Below are 25,001 nucleotides of genomic sequence, written 5' to 3'. Positions count from 1 at the left end.
TGAGTAATGAATCTAATAATGAGTAATGAATCTAATGATGTCGGGTGATGCCAGAATGAAAGCATATCAAATTTCAACTCAAAAATAAAAAATAAAAAGAAAAAGAGAAAAGAAAAGAAAGAAGGATTAAACTCTTATAGCTCAGTTTGGACCGAGAGAAAGTAGAGGAGATAAGATTCGAGTTGAGCAGAAATTGCATCTAGATTTCACTGTAGCTCAATTGAGATAGGATATCCAGCCTAGTGCTGTGGCTTGTGGCAGCTTTTATTTTGCATTTTCTTTGTAATTTGGTTTATTTAAAAGAAACAAAATGAAATTTATATCTTGACGTTAAAAAAAATATGTTCAAAATCCTTAGTTAAATAATTTTAAGATACCCAACTTGCAGTAAATAATTTGTTTAAGAAACCTTAGTTAAATATATTATAATAAATAGACATGCCTTTAATATAATCAATATTTTGAATTAAAAATATGAGTTGGACTTACTTTCTGTACTTTTTCAACTGGACATCTAATTAGTTTCTTTTTGAGATAGAATGATGTGGTAGTAAGTTTTAATCTTCATCTTTTATTTAGTTAGAGGGCGATGTGGCAGTTTCTTATTAAAACTAAAGAGAGATGCTACATCTACAACATTTTTACAACAAATCACAGGTGGTTAGTTGTTATTGGTTCAAATTTGAAACTAACACTAAAATTACTTTTTTGCCCCAACAATAATAACCAGTAACAACCTACCACTTAGGATTTGTTGTAAAAATATTATAGACATATCATTTCTCTAAAACAAAATGATATTCCAGTTAAAAAAGTATGAGAAATGATATGTCTACAATATTTTCACAACATTTTTTCAACAAATCCTAAGTGGCAGGTTGTTACTGATTGTTATTATTGGGTCAAAAAAGTAACTTAGTGTTAGGTTCAAATTTGAACTAATAACAACTAATCACCTGTAATTTGTTGTGAAAATATTGTAAAAATATTGTGGAGGTAGCATCTCTTAGAAAATATTAAAGGTAAGCCAAATCTTAAAAATATCACTTAGTACAAATTAAAAATTGAAGGGTGAATTGCAAACTGCACTGCTAAAATTTAGGGATGTTTGGATTTTATACCCTGAAGTTTAAGAATTTGGATTATACCCCTTGAAGTTTGGGAGTGTTTGGATTTTACATTATCATATTTCAGAATTTGGATTTTATCTCCTAAAGTTTGGAGTGTATGAATTTTTCTCTCTAAAGTTTGGGGCTGTAAAATCCAAATTTCAAACACCCCAAATTTTAAGGGGTAAGTTCAAATTTTGAAACTTTAGGATGTAAAATTCAAACATCCCAAATTTTAGGAGTGTAGTTTGTAATTTAGCCAAATTTCAAACACTCCAAATTTTAAGGGGTAAAATTCAAATTTTGAAACTTTAGGATGTAAAATTCAAACACTCCAAATTTTAGGGGTGTAGTTTGTAATTTAGCCAAAATTGAAATAGCTATATAGTTAGCCGCAATCAAAGAGATAATGGATTCATTAAAAGAACAAGTAGAGTAGGTGATAATAAGGAGTTATATAATGGAACTTTTGTGATATTAATCAAGAGTTAATTGCACTTTTCTTTACCACCGCACACCCTTAGTATGATGGTTACTCTACATGTATAAGTACTTGTAGGGTGTGAGAGACAAGACCCAAGATTCAAGTCTTTAAGAGAAAGTTTCACATACATATACACTTAGACTAGATTATAGTAGAATTTCTATCTTGTATAAAACAAAAATTGCACTTTTCTTTTCTTTGTTAATTATAGTGCAATTATGACATCATCTTCCTTGATTTATTGGTAATAAGCACTTTTGTCTGCCAGTATTATGATTTTTGTCAAATTTAATAGAAAAGTTAAAAAAAAAAATTATAAAAATGTTTGACAAAAATTTGAAATTTCCACTAAATTTAACAAAAATCTCAATAGTTGGGGCAAATGGCTTATTTACCAACATTGTTTGGTATTTGAAGTTTAGGAGGACATTGCAATTGCATCATAATTAAAGGGAGAATGTACAAATTGCCCATTAATTAATGAAACACTAATAACAATAATGGTTATTGGGAGGGGGAAGACCCAATCCAACGTAGTGGGCCTAGAGCCCCATGTGAGGATTACTGTGCGTCCGAAGAGAAGGATGTGATAAGGGCAAGACCCATCTGGAAGAGGGATCCCCTAAAAAAGAAAAATGATTACAATCCGAGGAGATCGTCGTTTGTCCGAAGAGATTTTATTCCTCGGACGCGAACAGTACGGATTAATCGAACGTATAAAAGGTCAGAATGATCTTCCGAGCATTCCTATTGATCAAGATAAGCTCTGAGTATATCTGGAGACGATAAGAATAAAGAAATATCTAAAAGAGAAGCTGCTACCACCGTATTTAAGGCACTGCAGCAACTTTTCTGGCCGCATTTATGTGGAGAAGACCCCTGAATAGTGTAACCTCACCTACTACCACTCACACAGAGCCAAATGAGATGCTTAATGTGACATATACTCAAGTAGGTTCACAGATGAAATACAAGTGGACGATGGAAATGATGGGAAAGGAAGATATATAAAGGAAAGAAGCTCCTGATAAGGGAGAGGGAAAAAAAAGAGCAATAGGAAAGAAAGAAAGGCATTACTGTAGCTCTAAGAACTGTAATCACTACATAATCAATGATATGTCTCTTCGGACACCAATTTATTTCACTTTTACATGCAAATTCATGCTGGTTTATACTTAGGGGTTGTGATTATCTATTGTCAATTTCATAGTCAATCTAGCTCTTTCACCCATACTCTACAAATTCATTGTTTTGGGCTTGGTCCACAAATCCTAACCCTACAATTATTAATGTATTTATTATAGTATTAATTGAGTTTTTTTATTAAAAAAATATATTTAAAGGAAAAATACAAACGTGCCATTCATTAGACATTTCTAAGGTTTTATTTTTTATTTTATTTTTTATAATTTAACTTCAACTTGTGAGTTTTATAGTTAGTTCAATTGGTAAAGTCTCTAATGGTTGTATAAGAGATTTGGAGTTCAATCCCCGCCTACACTAAAAACTGATTAGTGTCTTAATCTTATTGGTGGTAGGAAGAACATTTCTTGGTTTTGTGAAGTTTAGAAGGATATTGCAACTGTATCATCATTAAGGGGAGAAATTACAATTTATCCATTAATTAATGAGACATTGTAACAATTATAGTTAATGTATTTAATTATAATATCAATTGAGTTGTTCTGAAAAATATTTAAAGAAAAATTAAGTTTTTCATATGTTTGATTGTAAAAGTAGAATAGACTCTATGTTTGTAGTTTAGAAATTAAAATTCTGTCACATTTTACTTACATAATTATATTCACATTATTAGGAGATTAAATTATCCTCAAAATAGAATATTTTTAAAATGAACATCATTGTCTATTTTTCAGTCAGTGTGCAAAGAAAATCTATAGAAAAAAAAAATGATAAAGAAAACACTTTTATTATACTAATTGCATACCAAAGCATTTTTCAAAGCAGATGACTTGAAGGGTGGAATTAGATTGACTATTGATTAAGCTATTTTCTGTCATGTCTATGCATGCACAAAAACCATTGAAATTGTGCGTTGAAGACACAATTTCAAATCAACATGTCCGTGCACATATGCCAAAAAAAAAAAAAAAAACTGTTACGATTTCAATTGTTTTCTGCATGTATGCACAGAGATGTGAAAGTGTGTGCGCGCAACAATGTTTCCCTTCTGTCAGAACTAAAGTATCAGAGAAGTTGCACGCCTTACTTAAGAAAAAGTTCCCAAACATTGAAACGGTTAGCTAGCATGGTACTTAAACCTACCACCCATCATTGGAACATAAATAAAAATAAAGACAAAACTTACTCACAAGAATCATACTATTTTATTAGGTGATTCCTTTATGCTCGATGTCATAAATTGATTACAGAAAGTAACTCATGGCAGACTTCACCATATATAACTCAATGAGATTCACAATCAAAATTCTCCATTATCGAAATGATTTTCCACGCAAGCTTCTCATCTGCGACTGACCAAGTGCAGCAAAAAAACACTGCTTCAGATTTATTTTGACTGTCAATTATTCTGTAAGGGCATTTGTCATTCAGACAAACAGATATGTCAAATGATTCTACTTGAAGATGTTCCCCAAAATCTTGGATGTTTCCACTAGAAATTTCACCTGAAAGTTTATTATTCAACAGTTGAAGCCAAGAGCACCTGTCAGACGTGCAAAGCACATTATCTGATGTGCTTTTGGTCTCTTCCAAGTTGCTAACATTTATGGGGCAACAGTAAGCAAACCGAACCTCATGCTTCTTTTCTCCCAACATGAGAAGAAGCTCGTCTTGGTGTAAAATCTTTGCTTTTTTATTCTTTTCCTCTATCAAGATCCCTTCTGCTGTCCTTTCGTCCATTACTTGTAGCTGTGGCATGAACCTTCTATCTTTCAAACACGAACCAGATTCATCTTCTGAAATTCTTTTTGAAAACTTAAAGTTTGGATTCAAACTACTATGGATAAAAGTGTCTGAGGCTCTTGCTTTCACATAATGAGTTGAAGAAATGCTAACTGTCTCATTGTTTGCAGGGTCATCACATGGAATTCCCAATTCAGAATTTATTCTTCCTTTTAGAGTAGCCATCTTAGGTTTTTCACCATGTACTAGTATCACATGCTTGGGGGAGAGAAATTTGACAAGATCCATGATCCCTTTGGCGTCTGTATGAGGACTGAAAGACAATTGATGAATCTGGCAATATAAAACACATGTTCAGGCAAACTTTAGAGAATGGGAAATTTTTTAACATAAAAGCATTTCAGTTCCTCACAGAGAGAGAGAGAGAGAGAGAGAGAGAGAGAGAGAGAGCTTTATTTATAGAGTATGCATATTGTATCTCATTTAAGGAGTTAAGGGGACCATTTCAATAGGTAGACTCATTCACACAGATTTAACAAACAATTTACTGTTATTTTAAGCATAGACAGAGCAAACTGTCTTGATTTTTTTTTTTTTGGACGAATGAAAGACTTTATTGTGCAAAACCAAAAAAATATACAGAGATAACAGCCTCTTCAGTCTTCCCTGATAACAGAAACAAAACAGTGTGGACAGCAATCTACATCAAAAGAACCAAACATATTACAGCTAAGAGACCATTTGGCAAGCAAATGCACTGCTCCATTTACATTTCTTAATACCCAACAAACAGAAATATTTATGAGCATCAGAAAGCAGCTTACAAATGTCTGAGACAAATGGCTCTAATTCTCCAAGGAGGGATCAAACTGGGGTTGGCTAGGACATCATGGCAAATCTTGGAGTCTCAATGGAAATGGAATTGGCTGCCAGCCTTGAGGACAGAATCAGAGCCCACTTAAGAGCATTAGCTTCAACTTGGAGAGGGAAGGTTGTGGTTGCTCTCTGAGAGCAAGAAAATACCAGCTCCCCTCTCCAGTTTCTTGCCATAACAGCTATCAAAGAGAACCTGGGGCCAACCACTCCATCTACATTGATTTTTAAGGCCAATCTATCTGGAGGAGACAACTTTAGGGAAGAAGACTCAGTGGTATTTGGGGTGACAGCAGGCCTTCTGGCAAGCATGTGCTCATCTACAAGCTTTAGAATTCTAGGGACCAACTCATCATGATTGATCAACAACCCTTCAAAAAGCACCTGGTTCCTTAAATTCCAAATGGAATAGCAAAGAATGGCTCCAAACAACAGAAATTCTCCCTTTTAGCTCCTTTCCAAACTTTCACCAAAAGGAGGAATGAGAAGGAATTGAATGAAATCTGAAGCTGAAACTATGTTCATCAGTTCCATTCGTAAACCCCACTGTCTTGTTCTTCTTTTGAAATCCATTCATTTCATGAAGAGCAATAATCTTGAATATCACAGAGAAAGTACTGTAGCTCAACCATTTCCTCACTCTCAGACCAAGATCATCTAGGTGTTGGTTTCATGTGTCAATTAATATTTTCATCGAAAGTAGAGGCAGTTCCTGCCCTAAACCGTGGCTTCACCCTTCAAGAATATATATCAAGATCATAATATTACTATCTTTTTTTATCACATTGATTTACTATTTCAGATGAAAAGGATGCTAGAATCTTGGCTTTCTTTTTTCTTCCTGGGTGCTGGGCATAGATGCTAACATAACTAATGGAGAAAAAGTGATACGAGCAAAGTTTTCCTAACAAAATTAGCAAACCTTAAAAACAGAAACCAGATTTAATATTCCAGAAGAAACACAAACAGATAGAACGGAGACTGAAGAGGAGGACCACTCTTAAATGAATCTGCCAAAGCTCAAAAACAAAACAACCAATGAAGGGTCTAGCCTTAGGCAAGAGGCTTTATGATGTAGAAAAAGCAAGATTTGATATGAAAATTTGACGCAGGACAACACTAAAACGGATGTAACAACACAATTGAAAAAAAAAAAAAAAAAAAAAAAGACTAAGTTGTGAGAAGTCCTATTAGCTATTCTAGGTGCGAAATTAACCAACTCAAGTTCAAAAAGAAGCTCCATTCTTACTTGGATATTATTATCTAAATGATTGGTTCTGTTTGGACAAACTATAATTTTCATATTCCTGTTGCAGGTCCACATATGCAACAACTATACGTGACTCAAAATACGGTCGGGAGAGAGAATTTCTTAAAGCTGTATGGAATATCAACACTATCATATCTCAAATATTCTTATATTTCTACTGATTTTTGTTGCATCAGTTCTTGTCCCTTTTGTTCTCAATTTTAGTCTTTGGGATATACAAGTCATGAAACTTTTGACCCTTTAAAATATCTTTATACCATTACCAATGCCCCAGTTGGTCCTATTCATGTGACTCGCTATCATGAAAAGAATTGTAATAGCTAAATGATGGTGTGCAGTATTTGTTAGCTATTGATCCACAGTTAAGAGTAAGAAAGTCTTCATATTTTGGCTGATCTAAGGTGAAAAGTGGGGTTGCTTCCTGCTTTTCACCTTTCTCAGTAGCATCTTTCGCTTACAGTAGATAAATTCTTTGTTGGGTAAGTGGTTATGGTGTTTTGCTACTGAAAAAGATGCTTTTTGGAGGAGGGTTGTAGAGCTTAAATACGGTACTAATTGGGGTGGCTACTGTTTGAAGGAGGTTAAAGGAGGGTATAGGGTTTGTTTATGGAGGTATATTTGATTGGGATGGAATTGCTTTGCCAGGTCTGTGTCATTTTCCGTTGGCAAAGGAACTGATGTTCGCTTTTTGCTTGAGTGGTGGTGTGGTAATGGGGTTTTAAAGGATGTTTGATGTAGGACAAATTGGAGAAATTTGTCTGCGTGGTTGTGGTGGGTTAAGGGTGGCTATTTGTTTATTATTGTGAATTAATATATTATTACTTTTTGTAGAGAATTATTTAAACAGGGATCTAAAAAAGCATAGATAAAATAAATAAATGAGTTGTTCTCTTTAGTATGTTTCACAACATTCAAAGACCATGGGCAGGGCATGACCCTGACTTTTCAGTGACTGATGTAGAGAACCAAATTTAAATGCATCATTCCCATTTCCTTTTCTTTCTTAATAGTAATTTTCAAACCTTCTTTTGATATGCATGTGGTCTGCATATGTTTTATTTGTTCCTTGTGTTATTGACCTGATTATCATACTTTTTGAACTCACATGAAAACCTTTTCAGAGTAATATTATGCATATTTATTTGTTTGTCTCCTAGTTTAAGGTTTTGCATGTCTGGCCTACAATGATTCTTTGTTTTTCTTGCTTAACAAATGGATGTAGGTTCATAAATGTGTTGCTGGTGGAGGAAAGGTGCTCATTCCTACATTTGCACTGGGAAGAGCTCAGGTGTTCTAATCAATATATTTATTAATTTTACTTTCTTTGATCGTGATTTCTTTAAACTTGGAGTTTAATTGTCATAACCCAAATCCACAAAAAAATGAATTTAAGCACAAGATTAACTTATCAATTTAACAAACATCAATTAAAATGCATAAATATTTTCTTTTGAACCTTAGTGGATTGGTTGTCTACTTTGCGAAACCAATCATTCTCTTCTTTTCTTGATTTTGTTGATTTATGAATTTTTGTAATTGATTTGTTGACCCCTGTTCACTTCCTGTGTAATAGGGCATCCCTTTTTGATATCAATAAATCTTATTACATTTCCAAAAAAAAAAAAAAACTAAATCTCAAAATCAAATATAACTCCAAATAAATAAACTTGTAAATATTCTTACAATGCATAAATAGCCTTAGCTAGAGAGAAACTCCAATGTCATCTAGTCTGAAATAAAACAGGAACAGCTAAAGTTCTATAAATAATGTCAACTACGGTCAAAGTCATTTAAGTTCTCCAAAACTCTATCTTGACTCACCACCGAGTACACCAAGGCTACAAATCCTAGCTAAACCTTAATCTAAAAGTTATCAATGAAAGAGTAAGCTACACAGCTCAGTAAGCTATTGTACATAACATGCAACTAAATAGAGTCAAGTTATGCACGGATATTTTGAATCTTCATATTAACTTAGTAATCTTAAATATAGTTCCAAAGCATATAGGATGCTTATGTTATTTTTTTAATCCTTACACATTTTTCCCCTTTTTGTGTTCTTTTGCTTGTCCTTATCTTTTCTAGTGCCTTAGTGCATTTAATACCATGTCCTTTATATGTGTGTGTATTAAAAAATGTATCTTAGATATCTCACCTTAGCTCAATATTTACATAATATGAGTTCATTATGAACTATTCTCTAGTATTATAAAATCATTGTGCAATATTTTTTTGATAACCTTATCCATTATCAATTAGGAACTCTGTATCTTGTTGGAGGATTACTGGGAGCGTATGAATTTAAAGATTCCCATTTACTTCTCTTCAGGTCTGCTCTATTAGATTTACTCCTTTTTTAATTGCATGCATGATACTTGGCCACAATGTATGTGGTGATCTATCAAATGCTGAGTTTCTTTTGAACCTTATCGTTTTGAATGCATGAGTTATATGTTGAGATAAATAACAGGTGCCTGAATAATGGCGTTATGGATATGTAAATGGTGGCATATTACTTCTATGTATAAGAAAAAATTTGTAGTAGAATTATCATGGTTTTTATATAGTCCATGCTCTTTCAATTTATCTCTTCCTTGTGGTGTTTCCCCCTGAATTGATGATATTATTTTTTTCTTCATTTAGGTCTGACTATGCAAGCCAATATGTATTATAAAATGCTTATCAGTTGGACCAGCCAGAAGGTGAAAGATACATATTCTACACATAATGCATTTGATTTTAAACATGGTACGTCTACTTTTTTATCTGCTATTGAGAGACGGTATTAAATTTAAGTTGTTCTGTAGGATTTGCAGCTACGGTTTCTTCTGGTGTATTTTACAGTAAAACCTATTGAATTAATGGTTTTCTGAAGCTTCTCAATCAGCTAGTATCAGTTTCCTTTTTCACAAGATTAATTTCTTAAGCTAGTCTACAGCAAGGCTTCCTAATCTTCTTGTTACAACCTCTCAGAATTTTAAGCTGCATATTTAATAGGCGATAAAAACTCTGAGGACAATTGAAGTCATTTAGCCATATTTTGCTGCTTTAATTACTAGTGTAGTTTTTCAATGAGAAAAGATTACATTTCATTAGATGAATAGCTTATTTTCCCATTTAGTATTTACAGAAAAACAAGGGACAACCTGATCTTTCACATATTGAATTGCTTACTATAATTGAATCCTGTCATGTAGTCATATAGTCATTTTAATTTACCATGAGTGGTAATATAAATTTCTGCCATGGACTTAATTCAATAGTAATAAAACTTGTATAACCAAATCTACATTTTTTTTTTTTTTTTAAATATGGATCCTACTTCCAATCAAGAAAATTCTTGATTGTTAATTACACTTAATGGTAACCTCCTAGTCTTAAAGAAAGCAATACAAGAAAGAAACACAGGAATTGAGAAATCAGAACACATAAAATAGAAGGAGAACCTTTTTTTTTTTTTTTTTAATTTCTTTTCACTAAGATTTATTTTCACATAAAAGAGAAATTAAAAATTTCAGGCAAGAATATAGGGAATGACTAGGTCTTTCTGGCTTTCTTGAACTTTCTCACTTGCAGGCTCTTCTCTGTCCGGCACCCCTTTTCTTATTTCCAATGATATGGTCTTCTCTTTTCTTCAGATTTTCACCTTAAAACGCTCCAGGCCTTCAATAGAAACTATTTCATGCTCTTTTTAGGATATTCATCTTGTAATGAAAGATTTTCTCACATGATTTCAGAAGAGTTTCTGCCCTCTCTTCCCACAAATTTTCTTTCAATTCGTGCAGAGTATTCTCACTTTTTTTTCTCAGAACTCTCTATCTCTCAATTTTTTTTTCCTGGAGTGCGGCCCCTCCTTATTAGAGCAAGCTATGCTAGTGTTTTGATTTGACTTAGCCTCCAAAATTCCTATCACAGAGATCCAGCCACACTTTCATCTTCATAAAAAAATGTCCCCACTGGATCTCTAGTGCTCTCTCTCTCTCTCTCCTCTCTTCTCCCTAGCACCTTTCCATAGTTTTGACTTGTACACTTGATATGCCACTGGTTTTCTTTGGTTGATAAAATCACAATTAGCATGACATAGTACATGTTCTCACGAGATCTGTTTCTGTGATAAATGAATCAGACCAATGGATTTACTTTTTAAGTTTTGCAATTAAAAGTATTAGAAAAGCAAAATCATTACTATTTTCTCTGTTTCAAATCATTACTATTTCAGTAACTGCTCCTCCCTTTCTATGATGTAATCTGTAATTTTTCATTCCCACAATAGCATGTTTAGAATGCTTGCTGCACTATCTAAATAAATTAAACTTCCCAAGTCTTTACTTGTGTTTATTTTTGTACTCCTTCCCTCAAGCTTTCCTGGTCAGAAATTTTTGAAGGGTAAAAAAATGGTCTCACTGTGTTTGTATGGATAATTATCATTTCAAATAGTGCTCTCAATATCATTTAATTCTTTGGAATTTATATTGCATTGCATGATGGTTAATTATTTGATAGGTTCTGTGCGTTAACGATTGTGTTTGGATGTTGCAGTTCTTAATTTTGATCGTTCTATGATAGCTGCTCCTGGACCCTGTGTTCTTTTTGCCACACCTGGTTGGCTCAGTGGTGGTTTTTCACTTGAGGTTTTTAAGCAGTGGGCTCCATCTGAAATGAATCTTGTTACATTGCCTGGGTACCAACCTTATTATTTTTTCCTGGTTAAGAATGATTTTACGTAGTTTGGAACCTAAATAATGATTTTTCTTACAATCTGACTTCCAACTCTCTGAAATGGTGGCAGGCAACCATTTGATGTGAGTCACCTGGTAAATCTATAATACTGTTATACTTATCAAAAAAATCTATAATGCTGTTATAAATGTTAAAATGAAAAACACAATGTCTTGTTCAATTGTCTGTTCTAGTATGAATAGGTTTATTGGGTCATTTATACTGTTTCTTAACATTCTGATGTTACAAATCAAACATGCTGGTATTGGTTTAAAAAATCTTGGATTAAAGATCTCTCAAACGGCATCTATCATTTAGTTAAACCCACTCACTTGCATCACTCTTCTCATAAGGTGATACTCAAGGTTAAATTCATATCTGACTACTGAAGTTATTGTAATGTATCTTCATTTGCTATTTTTGCATACTGAATTGAGATGTCAAATTGTTACCTGCATGAAGCTCGGTATATAATTTATGCATTGTGATTGATACCTCTGTTAAAATAGGCTGAAGTGAATCCAAATTTGCAGCATGCCCCATCATGCATTCCCTCTGATATTCTTATTTGATTTGCTGAGTTGGAAATGTGCATTAGAACTAACCTCCTGACAGAGCGAATTCTTTTTGTACAGCCTCTAGTAGCATGTATTCTAAACTTTTTCTCTAGGGGCATATGAGCTTGAATCACAGAGATCTTTATCTGATATATGGTTCTCTTGGATGAAACATTAAATTTGAAGCTTCTTAAGTTTCATGAAAAATTAACCGAGAATTGAGAATTTGTTTAAGTATGATTCTCAGTTCAAGGGTACATGATGTCCTTTATTATCTGAAAATGTTGGGTTATAAAGTTAATCTTATATGAACCTAATAAGTAGCAAAAATGCAACACTTCTTGGCTGCTTCTAGACACTTATCAGCACACATCCAACTCTAGTATATGGCCATCTTTTACAAAGTAACAGGGAAGCAACTGTAGGAAATATATACAATTAATGTTTTTAACATACATTCTGATCCTTTTGTCTTTGAATCTTACTTCAATGGATAATGTAGGAATGCTTGTCTGATAAAATTTCTAACTAGCGCACAACTGAGCATCTGTTGAGAGTTTGCCAGGCCCACCCTGTGCACTTTTACACAAAACATGTGGCCCCACTCATGCACATGTTACAAACCTACCAACAACTGATGCTCTCATTCCTCAAAGTTATTATAAGTTACAACTAAAATGCTATTAGTTTCTCAGAAAAAGAAAAGGCTTTTAATCTTCATTGCACTACTTCTATTGTAGGTACTGTGCGGCTGGAACCATAGGACATAAATTGATGTCAGGTAAACCTACCAAAATTGATCTGGACAAGAATACTCAACTTGATGTGCGATGCCAGGTTCATGTTTATCTCTCAACTCACATATACTTTCTGCATCTTATCATTTTTTTTTTAATGACTTTTGTCCTTAATGGTGTTAAGATTCCTCTTGTTTTATCTTTACCTATATTTAAATTGGCTAACAAAAAAGTAGGCTTGATGATGCGGGAAGCTCAAAGACAATTTTCTTTTGATATACTATTGTTTAGTTTTAGAAGTCAATTGTATTTTTATTGATCAATTGGATTTTATTTAGGTCTTGTTAGTTAATTAGTTAATTAGTATTTTATTTAATTTCTTCGAGTCAAGAGTATATTTGTGATTCACTAATTGGATTCCCTCCGTCAATTAGAATTTAGGCTAAGTCATAGTAGTCTATATAAGTATAATATTGTACTCCTATGGAGACAAGTTTATAGTTTGCTTGATTAATAAATAATTTTATTGAAATTTTCCAATGGTCTTGTTCTGATTCCAGCTAACCCTAGGTGCTGATGCCTAGGTTATTTTATTTAAGTTTTTTTTNCGTTTTTTTTTTTTTTTTTTGGCGGGGTTCTTGATGGTAGACAATAAAGTAATTTCATGGTGAGCCCAGACAACTTGATAACTTAACAGTTGTGAATGGTATTGTATATGTAGCATTGCTTATTTGTGAATGAAGAATTATGCTACCTAATTTAGATTCTATGGGCCCAGTCATGGTCTAGCATCTTGGGAGTATTATGTGAGTTGGATTTGGAGACAGCTTACAATCGTGTGAATTGGAGTTTTTTGGTATATGTGTTGGAGCAGTGTGGTTTTAAGGAAAAAAAGATGGTTGTCTCATATATAGCCATGCAATATCTTAGGCTTCCAAAGAGGATGTTTCATATCTAGCCATGCAATAGTTGTGCCATCAGGTAGCCAACCTTAAGTGGTTGGGACATAAGGCGTTTTTATTTTGGTGCTGAGAAGATGCTCTTGTTTAAATATTGTATATTCCATGCAATTTTTTGTTCTTCCTTATTTTATGTTCTTTGGCTTGTTAGCTAGCAATTTTTTAGCAAGTAAATGATTGAGCAGGGATGGGAGAGGCACATTGACTTGTCAAATGGCTTATCCGAAGTTTGCATGTGGACTTCCATAATCATGATTGGAATTGGAATTTGATATTTATGTTGAAATTGATTGCACCACAGTATCCAACGAAGGCATTGGCTCCTTTGATGTTGGAAGATTATCGAAAAGTGATGGTTGAACGAAGGGGTGAAGAAGAACAATTTAGTTCAGAGCATATTGTGGAATGCATGAAAAAAGGTACATGGATTTCCTTTTTCTGTACCAGCATATTTAATCTTTCTCATTGCCACTTAAAGAATATTTTTTCCTTTTTTGATAAGACTAGACTTGTGCAATTTTATGATTCCTGCTTCTACTCTATGCTCTTGATGTCCTAGTGGTCATCCTGATTTTACTCTATGTACTTTCCAAATTCAACATCTGCTACTTCTTTCCTCATATATGTCTTTTTCTTTGTGTCTTGATTTGGTTCCTCATTGCAGTTATAGCTGTGGATCTGAAGCAGACTGTACATGTTGATAAGGATCTTCAGATTCGTGCCTACTATGCAGGACACGTAAGGCTTCTGAAGTTCATCTATAGATTATATTTTCTGTTGGCAGCCATGTTTTGCTTTCAAATGGACTTATTAGCCTTCTCTTTTATAATCTTTCTAGTATCTTTTATCTTGTCCATGACAATTTCATTTTTATTCTTACCTACATATTTTGTGATGTGGGAGACTCAAGAAGATTTTTCTTTAGTATTATTCATTTTTGCAGGTCAGTGTATTTTTGTATTTTTATGTTTTAGGTCCTAGTGGTTTATTAGGCTATTAGTATTTTAATATTTGGAAGCAAGGTTATTTTTGTAATAAGGCAATTAGGTTTTTCTACGCAATTAGAATTAGGGTTTAGTTTTCCTATATAAGCGAGCCGTTGTACTCCTTTTAGAGATGATTTATGATTAAGATTTTGATAAATGAAAAAAATGGCCTTTTGGTTTATATGGTTTGGTGCTGACTCCAGCCAACCCTATGTGTTAATTCCTAGTGGTTTTCCTCGCTTGGTGCTAAATCCAAGCTAGGCCTAGATGCTGACTCCTCGGTCATATTCTTTTATTTTCCTATCTTTCAATTTTACTGTTCAATTGTTACGGTTGTCTTGCGTCAAACTCCAAGTACTATTGTTGGTGTGTACCTCTTTAATCTTTATCCACAAGCTTCCTTATCCTGCTTGAACCACTCTATGTTTACTTGGTATTTGGGTGCTGCACTTTTGTGGCTGCTCCCCTCCCATGTTTGACACCTTAAGGAAAAAAAATCTAGGAATTAAAGCTCATTTTTATTGTACCAGCTTATGCATATGGTGAAGCTGCATTTTGGAATTCTATGAATTTTAATTTGTACAAGCTATGTTTAAAGAGGTGGTGGTACTCTAATGTTTTGACCCCTTTTTTTTGCTAGCTATATTTGACCCTTAATTAGTTTCCTTTTTTGATTCCATTTGGGATTTTCTGTTTGATTGGGACCTTGGTCTAGTGTCAAGCTCAAATAGACAGCTTTTCTTTCTGATTAGATTAAAGACTTCCTCATTGATTGACACTTATTATTGCTTATAAAAAAAAATTGATTGACACTTATTATCAAGTTGAGACGGATTTGTGGCCAAGTCCTTGACTTTGGTCAGTGCAGGACAGATTAGGAAATCTGCCTAGGGATGCTTATGTAATGGGCTCTAGGGTTTGAAACTTGAGGTTTTAGGCCTCCCAGGGGTGATGAAGAAAGCATTTTGGATATGTAGGTTGGTTAGGGTTCCAAAAGGATAGAATTTAATTGCAAAGGACAGATACAGAGATCAAGAAGTTGCAGGATTTTCCAGAAGCATTTGATATAATTTAATTTCAAAGGACTGAAACAGAGACCAACAGGTTACAGTATTTTCCAGAAGCAGTGGAAAAATACAGTTTAGTGTTATGTTTTCAGTGTAAGTGGCTTGCTGCATCAGGAAACCAAGAATCACTCTGACAGTGACGACATCAACTTGACCCTTCTTTCATGGCTGATTCAGAAAATCTGTTACATAGTATTGATATAGAGCATAATCATTAACATCTAGTTAAAGTTGCATCATTATTGATAATTTTGACATGGTTTACACGAGATGATCTTTAACACAATCATTTCCTTAAGTAAGTTACTTTCAATGCTTTCCATAAATAACTTTGAGATAGCAGTCTGTTTATGTTTCTTTTCAGTGATTATTATAGGCTCATCTCATGTTGTTAATTTAGCCTTGTTATTTATATCCCTAAGGTTCTTGGAGCAGCAATGTTTTATGCAAAGGTGGGAGATACTGCTATGGTTTATACAGGAGACTATAATATGACGCCAGATAGACATCTTGGAGCTGCTCAAATTGATCGACTGCAGCTGGACCTTCTTATATCAGAGTATGGAATATGTGTGTGTAGATGATTAATGCTTCTCTATTTGTTGTTGTATTGCCTATCTGCTATTGTAAAAAATATCAATGTTTTCACTCTTCCTATATTTGTTTCTTATCCAATTTTCACATTGATATTTTCTTTCTTGAGATACATTTCATTGTTATCAATGTGGATTAGGGAGACTTCATAGACAACATTCTGAATTGACATTCAGACTTTGCTAATGGTTTATGACATATTCTTGCCTTTTGGGTGTTGTCATCAAAATTGTAGCTGTCATATGGGGTTAAGTCAAATTTAATTATGTCCCTCTTAAATGCCTTAAGATAGCAAAATCAAAGGCAGACTTGAAGGTGAGACTGGTTCTCTATAGGCCACCACATAGTAGACACTAGTTTTCCTTTCTCTCTCTTCATTCTGTGTGTGTTTAAGTGATTGTGAGTGGGTGGATGGGCACAAGTCTTCCTGTAAGATTTAGAACAACGATAACAAAATCGGTGGATATTGAACTGTAAAATATATCTTTGAATTTGACATCTGTGTATATATTTATTTAATAAACAACAAATTTCCCACTTTGTTTTATTCATTTATTGGTATAATCAAACATCAAACCATTGAAGCTCCTTTCTTGATTTTTTGAGAACATATGCGTTTTAATAAGAACACCACCACTGAGGGGTTCAACATCTCACTCTTTAGGTAATACCTATGAAGGGATTGAGGATATGGGGATTGCCCAAAGGACTAAGTTGTGAGAAGTCCTATTAGCTATTCTAGGTGCGAAATTAACCAACTCAAGTTCAAAAAGAAGCTCCATTCTTACTTGGATATTATTATCTAAATGATTGGTTCTGTTTGGACAAACTATAATTTTCATATTCCTGTTGCAGGTCCACATATGCAACAACTATACGTGACTCAAAATACGGTCGGGAGAGAGAATTTCTTAAAGCTGTATGGAATATCAACACTATCATATCTCAAATATTCTTATATTTCTACTGATTTTTGTTGCATCAGTTCTTGTCCCTTTTGTTCTCAATTTTAGTCTTTGGGATATACAAGTCATGAAACTTTTGACCCTTTAAAATATCTTTATACCATTACCAATGCCCCAGTTGGTCCTATTCATGTGACTCGCTATCATGAAAAGAATTGTAATAGCTAAATGATGGTGTGCAGTATTTGTTAGCTATTGATCCACAGTTAAGAGTAAGAAAGTCTTCATATTTTGGCTGATCTAAGGTGAAAAGTGGGGTTGCTTCCTGCTTTTCAAAAAAAAAAAAAAAAAAACGTGATTCTGGAGTTATTGTTCACAAATATATGTCAAGCACTTTTCCAAAAAAAAAAAAAAAAAATCTCAGCCAAACATTTCATCGAACACGTAAAAGACTCACCGTCATGTATATTGGCCCACTGTACCCGCATACTTCCGTGAAGTAAGGAAGTGCACCAATGTGATCCAAATGGCTATCCAATTAACAAAATCAATAAAAATACAGTGATTTCAATCAAAACTGAAAGAAAAAAAAAATGAACAAAGAAACAATAAGCTTGGGTTGAGAAAGTTAGGTACAAGTGGGTGATGACAATGCAAGTGAGGGCGCTGTCGAAATCGCCGGAGTTGGAGATGCGAGAGAAATCGGGGTAGCGGCGGTGGTCGTGATAAGCCATGTCCATACCGCAATCGAACATTATTCGCTTCCCGTTCATCGACACCACCACGCAGCTCTTCCCGACTTGTTGCCCTGCGCCTGAACCAGAAAATCGATGAGGAAAGTTTGTGGTTATGAGTGTTAGAAGGTTGGTGAGGACTGGGAGATTGTGAATAGGAAAAAGGGATTACCGAGGACGAGAGAGTCGATCGCCATTGCTGAGATTTTTGCTTTTCTTTCTGCAAGAGAAAAACCCTAGGAACCTCTTTCGCGCGCTTTTTATTTGATTCTGTGGATCTCAACTCTCAACAAGTCGACCGTTAAACTTGCTTCTATGTTTTTTTTTTTTTAATATACAGATTAGGGAATAGGCTCATGTATAATTTCACAAACTAGTCAATGTTTATCATTTTTTTGGGGGGTAAAATACAATAAACATCAAAACTGACCAGCTTGGATCTAATCATTCTGAGAAAAATGAATAAAGATTTAAATATTTTTTCTCTTTTTTTTTATTATACTAAAAAAAACTATCCTTAATTGATAATAATTAAAATAATAAAAAAAATTTTGGTTTGTTTGTTTACTGAAAAAATCAAACAGCATGACGTCGTTTTGGTGTCAACATAGAGAACTTTTTTACAATCACAACTCGCGGTTTTTGTGTTTTTGTGTTTTTTTTTCCTGGTTACCAAAAAACACTACTCATTCTTTGTGAAAGTCTCCGATGTGTCGCCGAATTCGATGACCTATAGGTTGCGTTTTTAGCTCACCGTCGACAAGTGAGTCGTGCAAGAAGCCATCCTCCTTCGATAACAACAGCCGTTGGAGACGACGTTGGAGCGCCAAGGAGCGTGTTGTGACCGACATTGGGGTTAGGAATGGGGTGGCAGAGAAAGAGAGGAGGAACGTTAACAACAAGGCGAGAGTCAAGCCTTGCATGGTTAGGAACCAGCAGGGCTGGCTGGCATGGCTCGTGGAGGTCGCCAACGACATCATCAAAGACTAGACTCCTCGCCGGGCCAACACATTTGAGAAGCTCTCTAAGGTTCTTAATCTGCGTTTTTTCTCTTCAAAACCAAGCTTTCAATTCACGGTTTCAAAAAAAGATCATGTGGGGACATTTTTGCCTCAAGACTAAGAGTTGCACTTTGTAATCTTTTTTGACTTCAAGTCCCACATGGGAAAGAAATGCTTCCTCTTCATGCCATATAAGGGATGACCAAGTGGATGAAGAGTACCACTAGTTTGGTGGGATGACCAAGTAGATGACTCTTCATCCACTTGGTCATCCCTTATATGGCATGAAGAGGAAGCATTTCTTTCCCATGTGGGACTTGAAGCCAAAAAAGATTACAAAGTGCAACTCTTGGTCTTGAGGCAAAAAATGTCCCCACAGATCATATATTTTATGTTAATAATGTTGTGTTGTTATGATTGGCTTGAATTTTGTTACGTTATTTTATTGTGATGAATTTTTTGACTATTAATGCTTGAAGAATGAGTGTAATTTGAGGTTTATAATCTATTTGGTTGCTGGGAAAATTGGGAGGGAAATATTAGGATTATATTTTGGATGATCATGTTTGATGTTGTTTGATGCTTGGAAGTTGTGTGTGAGAGTTTGTAATTTTGTTAATTTAAAAAGAGTAAATTGGAAAATTCATTTGGTCAATAATTTATCTACTCTACTCTCCTTCCAAATCTCTCCAATTTTTGGGAATTAAAAAAGAGGGGTTAGAGGTAGTTGAAACCCCTCCCCCTCCTTCCTTTAAAAACTTCCAAACAAGGTAATTGAATCACTCTCCCTCCCTTTACTCTACTTCCCCCTCCTTTTTTAAACTTCCAAAGAGGCCATTAGGGACTAAGTTGGGTTTAAAAATCAAATTGACCAGTTTTGAAAAGTTTAGAACTTAGGTCGCACTAGTCCAAATCTTAGTCCAAATCTTGTTGATCCTGAAATTTTGTCTACGGGGAGCTTTTTAGTGGGATTTGACTTTTCATTTAATACAACCTCCAAAGGAGCCACAAATGGTGGGGCCACAGAGTCTGCTGGTAAGCCAAACTCTCTGTCAATCCACTGCAACGTCTCATCAAATCTTTTAGAATCTTCCAACAAAGGCTTTGCGTGTAAGCCACTTTCAGACTCACCAACCCAAGTTACATTATCAGGCTGGGTTGTCGTGGCACGAGGGACATCATCTCCCATGCCTGACAGACGGCCAGAGGGAGCCACTTGTACCGACAGAGACATGGTTTGGCGAGACTGAGAAGCTTCCTCACGCTCAGACCCCACCCCAGAACTCCATGGTTTATGAAAAGGGTAATCCGTTTTAGCCCTTAACCACGGGCCAAACTGCCTTTGCTCTAAGGATGTCTTGCCTTTATTTTTGAGCCACAAATCACAGTCCCTGTCCTCATGCAATAGGAAACCACACCAGTAGCAAAAGTTTGGGAGTCTTTCTTATCGAAAGGATACCCAACCAACTGCCACACCATTATCACATAGCTTTCTCCCCTTACTCAATGACTTTGACACATCAATGGACACACGAACCCGGAGCGAGTGACCAATAGTGCCTTTCTCTTCATAATCCGCCACTCGAGCCACCTTGCCAATGGAACCTCCTATGGATCGACCAAGCTCAGGAGTCATGCTTTTGATGGGTAGGTTATGAATCTAAACCCAAAAAGAACATTCAATGAAAGATAGAGAAGAAATAGTTGTGGTATCATCAATCCTTTGGAATAGCACCAAGTGTTTATCATAGGTCCATGGTTCAAACTCCATGACCCTATCCAAGTCCACCTCTTTTTTGAACTCAAAGACCATTTTATTCTCGCTCATATCATGTATTAAGAAGGGTTTTCGGGTTCGCCATAGTGGCTTGAAGGTCCTGAACACCGCCTCCTTGTTCACCATATAATGGGTTAAGAACTTACCAGCGAAGAGTGATTTTGTAACCCCAAGTAGCTTTGGGACTTCAAGACCAACCTCTTCCTCCACAGAAAGGGAAAGCTTTCTCCACATATTTTCAACTTCCTCCATAATGAGACGACCCCGGACTGCTGTGTGAAAAGGTAGAAAAACAGAGTTGAATTGAGACAAATAGAGGAAATGAATACGAAAACCAGACCACCCTACTACTATCCTGACGGGGAGAGGAGCAGAGGATACACAAAACCTATACTAAGAAAGGGACACACTATTCAACGAGTCCTAGAGAGAGTGCCGCTCAAACCCTAGCATAAGAGAAACCCCAACGATGGCTCAATAATGAAGAGGTTGAGACTTAAAAGGGAGGAGAATAAGTACAAAGCTACTACTAGTCAATATTTAACATGAAATCATAGTAAATGATATGATAGGCTGTTCTTTCATGATAAACAAGTCTAGCTAAAAAAAACATACTTTTTATGGGGAAAAAATATTTATGATTTAGCCATGCGCTCAAGTATATGCTTGCCATTTTCTCAACCAAAAAAAAAAAAAAAAAAAGTATATACTTGCCATGAAAGCATGAGAATGATATGAATAATTGAATTTAATTAAGCCCTTGCAAAAATTAAAATAAAAATGATATGACGAACAACCTTCATGAATTTAGTACTTCAACAACTAACAAACTTGACAGTGGGTTAAATCAAGTTCCAATCATCTATGATGGTCGTCCATGATCAAACAACATCCAGACTAGTTCATGAGAAAGGGAGCCCAATAAAAGGTACCATGGATAATGAATAGGATCCGTCCACAAATGTTATGACCGTCCAAAGTAATTTAGTCGTCCATGTCACACAAAGGCATGGATGACTAAATGACACTTAGTAGATTTTAAAGGATTTTTCTACAAACACCAAATAATCGGACCACGTTCTATCATTTCAGAACATGGGGAGGATTCCCCAAAATCCACTTCATTCTCTCCACTGACCCCACACATCTCCCATGATGATAGTGGATCCAAACAAGTAAACCCACTAAAAACTCTCTATAAAAAGGATCCAACTCCATTAACCCAAGGTACGTTTTACCATTCACCTACTCAATATTCTTGTGTTCTAGATAGAGAAAATTGACTAAACTGTAGGAGGATCCTTGGGCGGTTCACCCCGATCACCCTTTAATAGTTTTTTTTTTCTCTTCAGGTCATCAAACCGTCGTTGTAACTCAGAGCATTCAGCCTACTAATTTTGTGCATCATCAGTTGGCACTGTCTATGGGAAAGGTGAGCAAAGTTTCCAAGTGTTAACCACCTTGCTTTCCAAGACAAAAGGCAGCATGGTTCGGACTAGGTCAAGGCCATAAGTCTAGAACACTAGAAGAGTGGAAATGCCTCTAGTCATCCAAATCATGCACCAACACCACCACCAGCGTCTGTCCAACCACAGTTTCAATCCATGGCAGCTACGATGGCAGGTTTGATGCAACAAAACCAAGAGTTAACTAGAGAAATCAATAGACAACGTAGACAACGACATGCCAAGGAACATGGGAAAAACTCAGAGAATGGAGGGGTGAAGAACAGTGCTAAAAGAGGAGATCAGTCCAGAGGTACTGTCACTTGAAGGGTGCCACATTTGGAGAAATAAATGGACTAGATGAAGAAATTCATGAAAGAGATAAAGGACTACATGAAGAGGGCAAATCATGTGGATGATCTCATCCACAAGACTGACTCCCTCTTTACTACTTCCATTATGAGTCATCCTCTACCCTCTAAGTTCAAAATGCCTACCTTGGACTAATATGATGGAATGCGAGATCCTTGTGATCACATTGCTATGTTCAAGACAACCATGCACCCCTAAGGCATTCCAGATGAAATTATATGCAGAGCCTTCCCTACTAGGCTGAAAGGCCTAGCTAGGGTGTGGTTTGATAAACTACCACCAAACACCATAACTTCGTTCCAGGAGTTAAGTAAGTTGTTCGTCAAAAACTTCGTTGGAGGCCAAAAACATAAGCGCTCATCCTTTAGTCTACTAAACATAGAGCAAGGAGAAAAAGAGAGTCTTCAAACTTTCATCAGTCATTTTAACAGGGAAGCCCTGTTGATAGACAAGATGGACAACAAAATCCTTTTGGCAACCTTCTACAACGGAGTTACTTCGGATTTGTTCATTCACAAGTTGTATGACCAAGAGCCATAGACAATGGCTAAGCTGATACACTCAGCCTAAAGCTTCATGAATGCTGAGGACACAACCATTGCCAAGAAAAATAATGCAGCTAAACTAGTGGAGGTTAGGTATGTGTACCATCCAAAATAAGGCCCTCGTTCAAAGAAGGCCAAGGCGAGAGAAAAAAGAGATCGAGATGGCAAGAAAGTAGGATCATCCTCAGGACGATATTCCAACTACACTCCCTTGAATGCCCTATTTGATCAAGTGTTTATGCAAATCAAGGATAACCCATCCTTGAAATGACCAGAGAAGATGAAAGGAGATCCTAGCAAACGGAACAAAAGTAAGTACTGTGATTTCCCCCGAGATCATGGACATGACAAGGACGAGATCACAAGGACAAAAGGCTACCATTGAAAGGCAAAGTGGAAGAACCAGTGCGTTAACCACTAGGAGAAATAAGGGTTATTGTGGGAGGAACATCAACTAGAAGTTCATCCAAAGCCAAGAAGACTTACTTACGAGTAGTTCAAAATGTTCAACTCACTGACCGCCCACCAAGGACGTCCAAAGCAAATGAGCCAGCTATCACTTTCACAGATGAAGATGCGAAGAGATTGCATCATGCTCATGACAATGCAACTGTTATCACTTTGACGATTGTGAATTACACAACAAGAAGAGTGTTAGTAGATAATGGGAGTTTTGCAGATATCCACTACTATTCGGCCTTCCAGCAAATGAGGTTTAGCAAGGAATTACTTTGTCCAATGAAGGTACCTTTGATTGGGATTGGAGGAATGAAGGTTCTACCGGTGGGCACCATTTCCCTACCAATCATGGTAGGCTCTTATCCATGACAAATTAATAAGGAAGTGAATTTTCTTGTTATGGATTGCTCATCCTCATACAATGCCATCATAGGACGACCAACTTTGAATAGTTGGAGGGCTACAACATTTACTTATCACTTGTCCATTAAATTCCCAACAAAATATGGCATAAGAGAAGTACAAGGAGACCAGCTGGCAGTTAGACAATGCTACTCAGCTATGTTAGCCACGGACGAGAAAATGCAAACGATGAAAATTGAAGAAAGATGAATAGTTGTTGAGCTAATTGAAGTATTGGAAGATGTTCCCTTGGATGAATCCAACATGGAGAAGTTTACTAGAATCGAAACAAGCATGGAGGAGAAGACGAAGTAAGATCTCATCCAATTCCTTAAGAAGAGCATGGATGTTTTTGCTTGGAGTCATGAAGACATGCCTAGGATTAACCCCTGTGTGATTACTCATCATCTAAATGTGTCCCCATCCTATAAGCCTGTCTGTTAGAAAGAAGAGTGTTCACCCTATAACAAGACAATGCCATTAAAGAAGAAGTCCAAAAGTTGGTAACAGCAGAGTTCGTCCCCAAAGTCTACTACCCTGATTGGCTAGCAAACGTAGTGATGGTCAAAAAGGCTAATGGCAAATGAAGGATGTGCATGGACTTCACAGACTTGAACAAGGCATACCCTAAGGATAGTTACCTCCTTTCATGCATTGACCAATTGGTAGATTCGACGGCTGGGCACCAATTGCTGAGCTTCATGGACGCATTCTCAAGGTACAATCAGATCAAGATGGACGAGGCAGACCAAGAGAAAAAATCCTTCATCACAAGCCAAAGTTTGTTTTGCTACAAAGTAATGTCTTTTGGTTTGAAAAATGCAAAGGCCACTTATCAAAGGCTAGTTAACCATATGTTTCGTCCACAAATTGGACGAAATGTTGAAGTGTATGTGGACAACATGATAGTCAAAAGTGCAAAGGAGGCACAGCACTTGGACGACCTCCAAGAGACTTTTGACATGCTTAGGCGATACAACATGAAGCTAAACCTAAGCAAATGTGCCTTCGGAGTTTTATTAAGAAAGTTCCTTGGTTTCATGGTTTCACAAAGGGGAATTGAAGTAAATCCTGATAAAATCCAAGCGATACTAAGCATAGAGCAGCCAAAGAATGTCAA

The 25,001-nt window shown here is 35.7% G+C and overlaps 2 protein-coding genes and 2 long non-coding RNA genes across 4 annotated transcripts; 2 read left to right on the top strand and 2 right to left on the bottom strand.

Moving 5' to 3' along the window:
- Window positions 1-3,918: 3,918 nt before the first annotated feature.
- On the bottom strand, window positions 3,919-6,514 carry LOC136068796 (uncharacterized). Its single transcript, XR_010630116.1, has 2 exons — window positions 5,304-6,514; window positions 3,919-4,812 (listed from the first exon to the last, which is right to left on the bottom strand). It is a non-coding gene; the product is annotated as an uncharacterized LOC136068796 (long non-coding RNA).
- Window positions 6,515-6,672: 158 nt separating this feature from the next.
- On the top strand, window positions 6,673-13,212 carry LOC112033965 (cleavage and polyadenylation specificity factor subunit 3-II). The gene is made up of 7 exons (XM_065776484.1): window positions 6,673-6,732; window positions 7,845-7,910; window positions 8,882-8,951; window positions 9,266-9,370; window positions 11,162-11,303; window positions 11,412-11,436; window positions 12,639-13,212. The coding sequence occupies exons 3-7, from the start codon at window positions 8,918-8,920 to the stop codon at window positions 12,666-12,668; spliced, it is 336 nt and encodes a 111-aa protein (XP_065632556.1). The 5' UTR covers window positions 6,673-6,732; window positions 7,845-7,910; window positions 8,882-8,917; the 3' UTR covers window positions 12,669-13,212.
- Window positions 13,213-13,799: 587 nt separating this feature from the next.
- Window positions 13,800-17,226, top strand: LOC136068795 (cleavage and polyadenylation specificity factor subunit 3-II). Its single transcript, XM_065776483.1, has 4 exons — window positions 13,800-14,013; window positions 14,259-14,332; window positions 16,070-16,206; window positions 17,097-17,226. Exons 1-4 carry the CDS (start codon window positions 13,872-13,874, stop codon window positions 17,209-17,211), a joined length of 468 nt encoding a protein of 155 aa, XP_065632555.1. The 5' UTR covers window positions 13,800-13,871; the 3' UTR covers window positions 17,212-17,226.
- Window positions 17,227-17,602: 376 nt separating this feature from the next.
- Window positions 17,603-18,264, bottom strand: LOC136061527 (uncharacterized). The gene is made up of 3 exons (XR_010630115.1): window positions 18,053-18,264; window positions 17,783-17,960; window positions 17,603-17,676 (listed from the first exon to the last, which is right to left on the bottom strand). It is a non-coding gene; the product is annotated as an uncharacterized LOC136061527 (long non-coding RNA).
- Window positions 18,265-25,001: the final 6,737 nt, after the last annotated feature.

The sequence above is a fragment of the Quercus suber genome, unplaced genomic scaffold (genome assembly GCF_002906115.3).
Source record: "Quercus suber isolate HL8 unplaced genomic scaffold, Cork oak 2.0 scaffold_133, whole genome shotgun sequence".
Classification (NCBI taxonomy): domain Eukaryota; kingdom Viridiplantae; phylum Streptophyta; class Magnoliopsida; order Fagales; family Fagaceae; genus Quercus; species Quercus suber.
Note: the sequence above shows the minus strand (reverse complement) of the source record. Positions and strands in the feature narration are given on the sequence as shown.